The following is a 9858-nucleotide window of genomic DNA, read 5'->3' as shown; positions in this document are numbered from 1 at the left end:
CCAAGTTAAAATCCCTGATTTTTCCTTTGGAGGTTAGTGGAGGCTTCACAGAGAAGCCTTGAAGGAGGAATTGAAGTTCTTCCAGGTGGAGAAGAGGTAGGAGCACTCCAGGAAGAGACAGCACGGAAGTAAACATAGGTATTAATTAAACCGTAAGATGTGCTTAGGAAACTACAAATAATATCTAATATCTGAAAAACAATGAGGACAGGTGGTGAAAACTAAAACATGAGCCTTGTCAGGTAGGCAGCAGCTATATAACACAAAGCCTTATATTTTTGCTACAGGATTGATAATTCATTTCACAGTTGCTGGAGAGTCAGTGTAGAGTTTATGGCAGAGGATGTCTATGATCAGGCTTGCCCTGTAGAAAGGTCACCCTGGTCACTGTGAGGAACAGACTATTGCTGTTGTGAAAGCCATAGAGAGATGGTAAGAAATGGAAATAGCACAGTGGCGGTGGAATGGAGAGGTGGGGGAATGAATCTGTGAGGAGTTGAAACATAACGTATCAAAAAATTCACTGATAAATACTAGGCACATGCTGCATATTTTCTATTCATTATTTTATTTAAATCTTTCAATAACTCTAGAAAGTTGATATCATTTTTCTGATTTTATAGACTAAAAATGTGGGACTTTCAGCAGTGGTATTTCTTGTCCAAGGCTTGTAGTGGATTCTGGAGTCAAGCTCAGAACTTGCTGTTTCAATGGCTTTTGCGTTTGACTAGTATTTTATACATAAGAATCACCTGGGGATCTTGTTAAAATATAGATTCTGAGTCAGTATATCTAGGGTGGAAATGCAAATTCTCAGCAGGGAGTTGAACCAAAATGAATCAGTTCAAAGACCTGACCCAAACTCAGTGCTATAGATATATCCATATGGAGTCATGGATATTTATTTTATACTTTGGGTTACTATCCAATATTACTTTACTTATGTTGTTCATCAGAGCCCCAGTTTTGGCCATTAGGAGCTCTTCGAATTGGCTCCTATCTTCCCTTGACAAATCTCATTGTGGGGTTTTTTGAACACTGTATCACTTTTTACCCTACAAGTTGCTTCAGACACATCAGACCTAGATGCATCATTTCTTCAAAGAGCCTTGATACTTTTTTACTGGAGAATGGAAAGCAAGATATTGAGCTCTAGGTGTGCTTATTGCTGCGGGGTCTGATTGTCCTCTCAGCTGGCAGAGCAAACAAACGTATGTGTGTATACTTGCCTGTTTATGTACACATATCTATAAATATTTCTGTATGTAACCATCTGTATCTATATTAATCTAAACTTGTTTCTAACTCTATTAGCACATAGATAATTCTGGCCTTCCCCTTGCTTATCTGTAAATTTACATGCCCAAAGTAAAACCGGGTTCCCACCATTCGTCATTCATTTATTTAATTATTCAGTTTCAGTGTACATGTATAGAAGTATCAGAATTGTTAACCCATACCTTGTGGAATACAACTTTATCAACTTATGCATGTTTTCTACTGCTTTTCGTTTTACACACTCTACTCATTTCCGAAATTACTTAGTCCACAACTTTTTACCCCACTCCCTTTGATGAGGTGGATTCATACATTTGTAATGCATTTAAATTGTTTTGTCATAGTCTACTTTCCATCCTTGGATTCCCTTGACATCCTAAATAGTTTTTTGCTTTTGTTTTTACTTACATACATTAAGGTTCACTCTTTGTTCTGCAAAGTTCAATGGGTTTTGACAATGCATAGTGTGTTATGTGTCCAAAACAACAGTATCATACACAATAGTTTTACCACTCTAAAAATTTCCCTATGCTTCCCCTATTCAGGAGCCCTGGTGGCTCAGTGGTTAAGCAGCGTTTGTGTGTTAATCAAAATGTCGGCAGTTCAAATCCACCATTCACTCCTTGGAAACCCTATGGGACAGTTCTGCTCTGTCCTATAGGGTCGCTATAAGTCACAATCCCCTCGACAGCAATGGGTTTCGGGTTTGGTTTCCCCTATTCAAACTTCTCTTCCTTCACCCAAACCCCTGGCAACCACTGATATTTTTGTCTCTATAGTTTTGCTTTTCCATAATGTTGTAGAATTAGAATTATACAATATGTAACCTTTTTACATTGGCTTTTTAAATTTAGCAGTAAGTATTTAAAATTCATTCATGTATTTTTTGTTCTAACAGCTCATTTCTCTATCTCTGGAACAATATTCCATTGTATAAATGTATCACAGTTTGTTTATCCATTCTCCTATGGAAGGCCAACTTCTTGGTTGCTTCTAGTTTTTGGCAATTATAAACAAAAGTGCTATAAACATTCATCTTCAGGTTTTTGTGTAGATATATGTTCTCAAATCAGTTGGTTTAATATTGCTGGATCATATGGTAAAACTATGTTTAGTTTGTAAAGCATGGTCTTCCAAAGTGGCAGTATGCATGTTGGTTTAACAGGTTTGCATTCCCATCAGCAACGAATGAGGGCTCATATTGCTCCACATCCTCATCAGCAATTGGTAATGTCAGTTTTTTTTAAAAAATTTTTGTCATTCTAATAGATATGTAGTGGTATATCATTGTTTTAATTTGTAATCCTTGAATGACTAAGGGTGTTGAGGATCTTTTCTTTCTGATTTGCCATCTGTATATCTTCGTGGGTGGTGTCTTCAGATATTTTGCTTGTATTTTAATTAAGTTGTTCGCTCACTTATTTTTGAGTTTTGCATTCTTTATATATTTTGTATGCAAGTCCTTTATCAGATACATGTCTTGCTAATATTTTCTTCCATGCTCTGGTTTGTCTTTTGATTCTCTTAACAGTATCTTTCACAGAGCAGAAGTTTTTCTTTTTTCTTTTTTTTAACATTAATAAAGTCCACGTATCAATTTTTTCTTTCATGGATCATGCCTTTGGAATTGTATCTAAAAACTCATTATCAAACTCTAGATCACCTAAATTTTCTCCTATAGTTTTGCTAAAAGTTTTACAGTTTTAAATTTTGCCTTTTAATAAAAGATCCATTTTGAGTTAATTTTTGTGACTGACATAAGGTCTGTGTCTAGGTTTATTAATTTTTTTTAATGAATGTCCAATGTTTGGACATCTAGTATTATTTGTTAAAAAAAGACCCTTCTTTCTCCATTCAATTGCCTTTGCTCCTTTGTCAAAGATCAATTGACTATACTTGTGTGGGTCTATTTCTGTGTTGTGTACTCTCTTCCATTTATCTGTCTACTTTGGCCAATGCTACACTATTTTGATTACTGTAGCTTTACAGTAAGTCTTGAAATCAGATAGTGTGAGACCTCCAGCTTTGTTCTTCTTTAGTATTGTGTTACCTACTGTAAGTGTTTTGTCTTTCCATATTAACTTTATAATGAGTTTGTGGATACCTATAAAATAGCTTACTGAGATTTTGATTGTGATTACATTGACTATATAGATCAAACTGAGACTTCACCTCTTAGCTATAATGAGTCTTCTGATCCATAAACATGGAATATCTCTGCATTTATTTAGCTCCTCCTGATTTCTCTCAGCAGAGTCTTGTAATTTTCCACATATTTTAGATTTATACCTAAGTATTTCATTTTGATGGTACTATTATAAATGGCATTTAAAAATTCTAATTCCAATTGTTTGTGTACAGTAAAGCAATCATGTTTGCATATTTATCTTGTATCTTGAGAGCTTACTATACTCTTTTGTTAGTTCAGGAGCTTTTTGTTGAATTTATTGGATTTTATAAGTAGACAATCGTGTTACCTGTGAACAAAGACAGTTTTATTTCTCACTGTACACTTCTTATTTTCTTTTTATGTTTTATTGAATTAGCTAGGACTTCTAGTATGATGTTGACTAAGAGTGGTGAAAGAGGATGTCTTAGTCATCTAGTGCTGCTCTAACAGAAATACAAGTGGATGACTTTAACAAGGGGAAGTTTATTCTCTCACAGTCCAGTAGGCTACAAGTCCAAATTTAGGGGGTCAGCTCCAGGGGAACACTTTCTCTGTCGGCTCAGGAGGAAGGTCTGTGTCATCAATCTTCCTTTGGTCTGGGAGCTTCTCTGCATAGGAACCTCAAGTCCAAAGGACGCGCTCTGCTCCTGGCAGTGTTCTCTTGGTGGTGTGAGTTTCCCATGTGTCTCTGCTCGCTTCTCTCTTATATATCGCAAAAGAGATTGGCTTAAGACACTACCCAATCTTGTAGACCTCATCAGTATAACCTCATCATAGTGATAGAGTTTACAACACATAAGGAAATCACATTAGATTACAAAACGGTACACAGTCATACAATACTGGGAATAATTACCTAGCCAGGTTGGCAGATATTTTTGGGGGACACAATTCAATCCTTGACAGAGGACAACCTTATCTTGTTCCTGATCTTGGAGAAAGCATTAGATTTATCACCATTAAATATGATATCAGCCGTACTTTTTTGGTAAATTGTTCTTTATCAAGTTGAGGAAGTTCTCTTTTATTTCTAGTTTGCTGAGATTTTTTTAAAATCATTAATGGGTATTACATTTTGTCATGTGCTTTTTCTGTATCAGTTGATATGATAGTATGAGTTTTCTTCTTTTCCTGTTGATGTGGTGGTTTACATGACTGATTTTTGGATATTAAACCAAATGCATACATAGAATTAATCCCATTTAGTCATAGTGTATCATTCTTTTCGTATACATTGGATGTGATTTGCTGGGATTTTGTTTAGGATTTTTGTATCTTTGTTCATGAGTAATATTGGTCTCTAATTTTTCCTACATGTAATTTTTTATTTAGTTTTGCTAATACTGTAATGCTGGTCTCATAGAGTGAGTTAGGAAGTATTTCCTATGTTTCAATATTCTGGAAGAGATTGTGCAGAATTGATATTGTTTCTTTCTTAAATATTTTGTAGAATTCACATGCACTTCACTAACATTTTTTAAAATAACTCTTACATATACCAAAACATTTCCCAAGCTCATGAGATTTTGGAAAAAAAATGGTAATCTTTTGGTTTAATTCTTTATCAATTTTCTATATGTATTTTCACCTTTGTGATATATATTTTAAGTTATCTTCATGGAATTAATATGTATATCCTTTTATGTCATAAAGATTGAAAACATTTATCTAGTTAGGTAATTCTACTATTATTTTTTCTGGGCAACATGGGGACTATGACTAGAGACTATAATGCTGCCAGCATCCAAGGAAGTTCATTATCCTTTACACCTTTTTTAAATTCTATGCAGTCTTTTATCTATTTTTCTCCCTTTATGTCTATTTAATTCTTCTCTCCCTCTGTGTATATGGCTTTCTCTCCCTGTCCATGCTCATGGGAGAAGATCACCACACCAATCCCTGCCCCAGAGCTGTCAGGTCCTTGAGATCACTGCAGCCATGACAAACTACCCACAATCTCTGAATTTCCTATCTCAATTCTTAGAGAAGAATGGAGCTTATTGGTTCATCTTGTAGGGTGTCCTCTACTGGCCCAATCAGCTACACCTCCAGTTCTGAAGTACACAATACTGCAATCATGATTCGCTCTCTGTCTATTTCTCTCTCTGTGTGTGTGGACGGGGGAGGGATAGGGAAACTTATCAGTGAAGAGGACAGTGGTTGATCAGATATCCCAAGCTGAAGCTATCTTCTACAATCCAAAATACAGAATTTAAACTATATGGAATTTGAAGAGGAGAAAGTGTAGTTTATGAAGGGATAAATTATGTTTAATTTATATACATTATCTATAAAATATACAATAATATACAAATATAAAGAACGGCAACTGAACTGTGGGCTCCCAAGTCTTAGGGATTTCCACAGCAGGATGCTCTGGCCTCCTGTTACCTTTCTGATCTTACCACCAAAATCTATCCCCATTGTGTTAGCCAAGCCGGTGACACCATCTTCCTTGCTGTTCCATCATGATGCCAGGAATGGTCTTGTCTTGGGAACATTCCACTGGCTATTTCTCTGCCCTGAATCCTTTTTTCCTAGATATCTGCTTGGCTCACATCCTCACTGTCTTCATATTTTCTTCCCAATAGCTATTTATTTGAGGTAACTATACAAAAGAAAGATTTCCTCTTCACTCTATAATTTCCATATCCTGCATTATTTTACTTAACTTGAAATATCACTTATTGGTTTATTGATATTCTTTCTATTGCCCCTAAACACACATATAAACTCAAAACCAAACCTGTTGCCGTCAAGTCGAGTCTGACTCATAGCGAACCTATAGGACAGAGTAGAACTTCCCCATAGGATTTCCAAGGAGAGGCTGGTGGATTTGAACTGCAGACCTTTTAGTTAGCAGCTGAGCTCTTAACCTTTGTGTCACCAGGCCTCCAAACATACATATATCTTAGAATAGAACTTGTTAAGGACAAATAATTTTAAAATTAATTTCTTGACTGTTTCCCAGTGACTTCAAAAAATGATGGCACAAAAATAATTGGTCAAAAATATTTGTTGAATGAAAAATTCTCAGGGTATTTGTAGAGGAAAATATTAACTAGGGAAAAAGTTTGGAATTAGAGGCAAGACTGGCTAGTCAGTTTCAACATCAAAGAGAAGATAGAGCCTTTGGGATTCCCTGAAATAGTTAGCTACAGGGCACTAGCACTGTAGTAACCCTATAGGACAGAGTAGAATGTCCCTATAGGGTTTCCAAGGAGCAGCAGGTGGATTCAAACTGCTGACATTTTGGTTAGCAGCCGAGCTCTTAACCACTGTTCCACCAGGGCTTCATAGATAATATATAGGAATTAATTAAGGAAACATATTTAAAATATGAAAAGCAGCATTTCTCTTACATTGTTGACAATGCTTGTGGTTAAGTTTGTCTTGCCCTTTTTATTTTCCTGCAGTTTTTTTCAGCTACATGGAATCAAGAAACTATACACATGTTTCAGCATTCTTCCTACTGGGACTCTCAGAAGAGGCTGAAATGCGGCCCCTCCTCTTTGGGCTGTTCCTGTCCATGTACCTGATCACCTTTATTGGGAACCTGCTCATCATCCTAGCCATTATCACTGACTCCCACCTCCACACACCCATGTACTTCTTCCTCTCCAACCTCTCTTTCACAGACATCTGTTTCACCTCCACCACTGTCCCAAAGATGCTGTTGAACATCCAGATGCAGAGCAAAGTTATAACCTATGAAGGTTGCCTCATACAGATGTACTTTTTCATGCTCTTTGGAGTATTAGACAACTTCCTTTTGACAGTGATGGCCTATGACCGATTTGTGGCCATCTGTCACCCCCTCCACTATACTGTCATCATGAATCCCAAGTTCTGTGGCCTTCTGCTTTTGGTATCTTGGTTATTGAGTGTTCTGGATTCTCTATTACTTGTCTTAATGGTTTTGCAACTGTCTTTTTGTACAGAGTTGGAAATACCCCACTTTTTCTGTGAGCTTAATCAGGTAGTCCAACTTTCTTGTTCTGACACCTTCCTCAATGACTTAGTGATGTATTTTACATCTGCAATCCTGGTTATTATTTCACCCACTGGTATCTTTTTATCTTATTCAAAGATTGTATCCTCCATTTTGAGAATTTCATCAGCTGGGGGCAAGTATAAAGCATTTTCCACTTGTGGGTCTCACCTCTTAGTAGTTTCCTTATTTTATGGTACAAGTGTTGGAGTGTATCTTAGTTCTAGTGTTACCCAAAACTCCAAGGAAAGTGCAATAGTCTCAGTGATGTACACTGTTGTCACACCCATGCTGAACCCCTTTATCTACAGTCTTAGAAACAAGGACACAAAGCAGGCCCTAAGAAATCTTTTCAGCTGAGAAACATTCTCTACATAATAGGATCCTTTGTAACAAGATTAGAGAATGACTTATAAGCAACTGACCTGAAAACCTTAAAGACATAAATTACTATATTTTTATCTGCTAATAGAAAGATAATCTGCAATTTACCTTATTTCTTGAGTTCAATTAGTTTAATTTTTATACATTATAATCAACGACTACTTCTGTGTTTCTTTTTGCAATTTTCAACCTCTCTGGTTTTATATCTTGGGTTCAGCGTAGAAAATGGAATCTCCTGCATGAATTTTCAGCAGTAAAATATTCAATACAAAATATCAGGAATTTATAACACTATAGGAATAGCTGGAGGAATGAAAACGTTCAACTGTCCCTGCCAGATGAAAGCAACTGGCTCTCATTATCTGCTTTTGGAGAAAAATCATTTGTCATATCAAAGACTTTGTAGCAGTTGCCAAAAAGAGATCACATCCTGCTTAGCAGAAGCATTTGGAGTCACTACCTGATTAAGATTACAATAATCCTCATTCGTTCTCCAATATTTAATTTTCTTCTGCACAGTCCAACACATACATTAAATGAGAATGTAATAGAAATTACAACCTCTGATCCTTCTAACATTGGTGGCATCACTAATTTCTGTGATTCCTCCAGGGATGCGTTGGTGTTTATTAAAAAATATTTTTACAGGCAGGAATGTTTTCAGAAGATTTTGCTTGGCACATTCTACCATAATAGTCATCATTTACAGATTATAATGGCGATGTGGGTATACTGTCAATTACCAACTATCTCTTTTCCAACTACGCATTCCAGGTATTAGGAAATAATAAGAGGATATAACTGCTGACTTACTGTATACTTTGTGAGACAGAGTAAGTCGAATTCTTCATTTATCATCCGGCCTCAGAAGCCACTACTTTGTTTGACAAACCATAGTGAGATTTTGGGATTAGTTTTAGTTCATGGCCAGTGTCCAATTTTCAAAAAGTCTAGTTATTTTCTTTAACCAGTTCACAGTTTTCCAGGTAAAAGGCCAGAGGTCCCTTTGAGTACTAGTATTCTGGTAAATATGAAGAAGAACGCGGCATCAGGATTGGAAGAAGACTCATTAACAACCTGTGATATGCAGATGACATAACCTTGCTCACTGAAAATGAAGAGGATTTGAAGTACTTACTGATGAAAATCCAAGATTACAGCTTTCAGTATGGATTACATCTCAACATAAAGAAAACAAAAATCCTCACAACTGGACCAGTAAGGAACATCATGATAAATGGAGAAAATATTCAAGATGTCAAGGACTTCATTTTACTTGGATTCACAATCAACACCCATAAAAGCAGCAGTCAAGAAATCAAATGACACATTGCATTGGCCAAATCTGCTGCAAGAGATCTCTTTAAAGTATTGAAAAGCAAAGATGTCACCTTGAAGACTAAGATGCACCTGACCCAAGCCATGGTGTTTTCAATCGTGTCATATGCATGTGAAAGCTGGACGATGAATAAGGAAAACCAAAGAAGAATTGAAGCCTTTCTATTGTGGTATTGGCGAATAATATTAAATATGCTATGGACTGCCAGAAGAAAGAACAAATTTTTCTTAGAAGAAGTACAGCCAGAATGCTCCTCAGAAGCAAGGATGGTGAAACTTCGTCTCCCATACTTTGGACATGTTATCAGGAGGGATCAGTCTCTGAAGAAGGACATCATGCTTGGTAAAGTAGAGGGTCAGCAAAAAAGAGGAAGACCCTCAAGACCAGATTTACTGGCCTAAAGGAGACTGGAGAAACCCCGAGAGTATGGCCCCCAGACACCCTTTTAGCTCAGTGGTGAAGTTACCTTCGAGGTTCACTGTTCAGCCTGGGAATGGACAGCCCCGTAAAACCAAATGAGACTAACGAGGTACAGGAGTCCAGTGACAAGGCCCAGAAGGCAGAAGGGGGTAGGAACCTGACGATAGGGAACACAAAGTTGAGTAAGGATATTGTTGATGTGTTGTGAGATTGTTAACCATTGTCATAGGGCAACATTTGTAGTAACTGTTAAATGGGAGACTATTTTGTCTTGTA

The 9858-nt window shown here is 36.7% G+C and overlaps 1 protein-coding gene across 1 annotated transcript; it reads left to right on the top strand.

Moving 5' to 3' along the window:
• Nucleotides 1-6860: 6860 nt before the first annotated feature.
• On the top strand, nucleotides 6861-7799 carry LOC101341008 (olfactory receptor 7A10-like). Its single transcript, XM_004384533.2, has one exon. The coding sequence runs from the start codon at nucleotides 6879-6881 to the stop codon at nucleotides 7797-7799; it is 921 nt and encodes a 306-aa protein (XP_004384590.1). The 5' UTR covers nucleotides 6861-6878.
• Nucleotides 7800-9858: the final 2059 nt, after the last annotated feature.

This window comes from Trichechus manatus, unplaced genomic scaffold (genome assembly GCF_000243295.1).
Source record: "Trichechus manatus latirostris isolate Lorelei unplaced genomic scaffold, TriManLat1.0 scaffold00122, whole genome shotgun sequence".
NCBI classification, from domain to species: domain Eukaryota; kingdom Metazoa; phylum Chordata; class Mammalia; order Sirenia; family Trichechidae; genus Trichechus; species Trichechus manatus.
The sequence above is the reverse complement of the archived record's forward strand: the minus strand, read 5'-3'. Positions and strand labels throughout refer to the sequence as shown.

Excerpts from the sequence above, each read along its gene's own strand:
- LOC101341008 (XM_004384533.2), top strand. The coding sequence starts at position 6,879 with ATGGAATCAAGAAACTATACACATGTTTCAGCATTCTTCCTACTGGGA.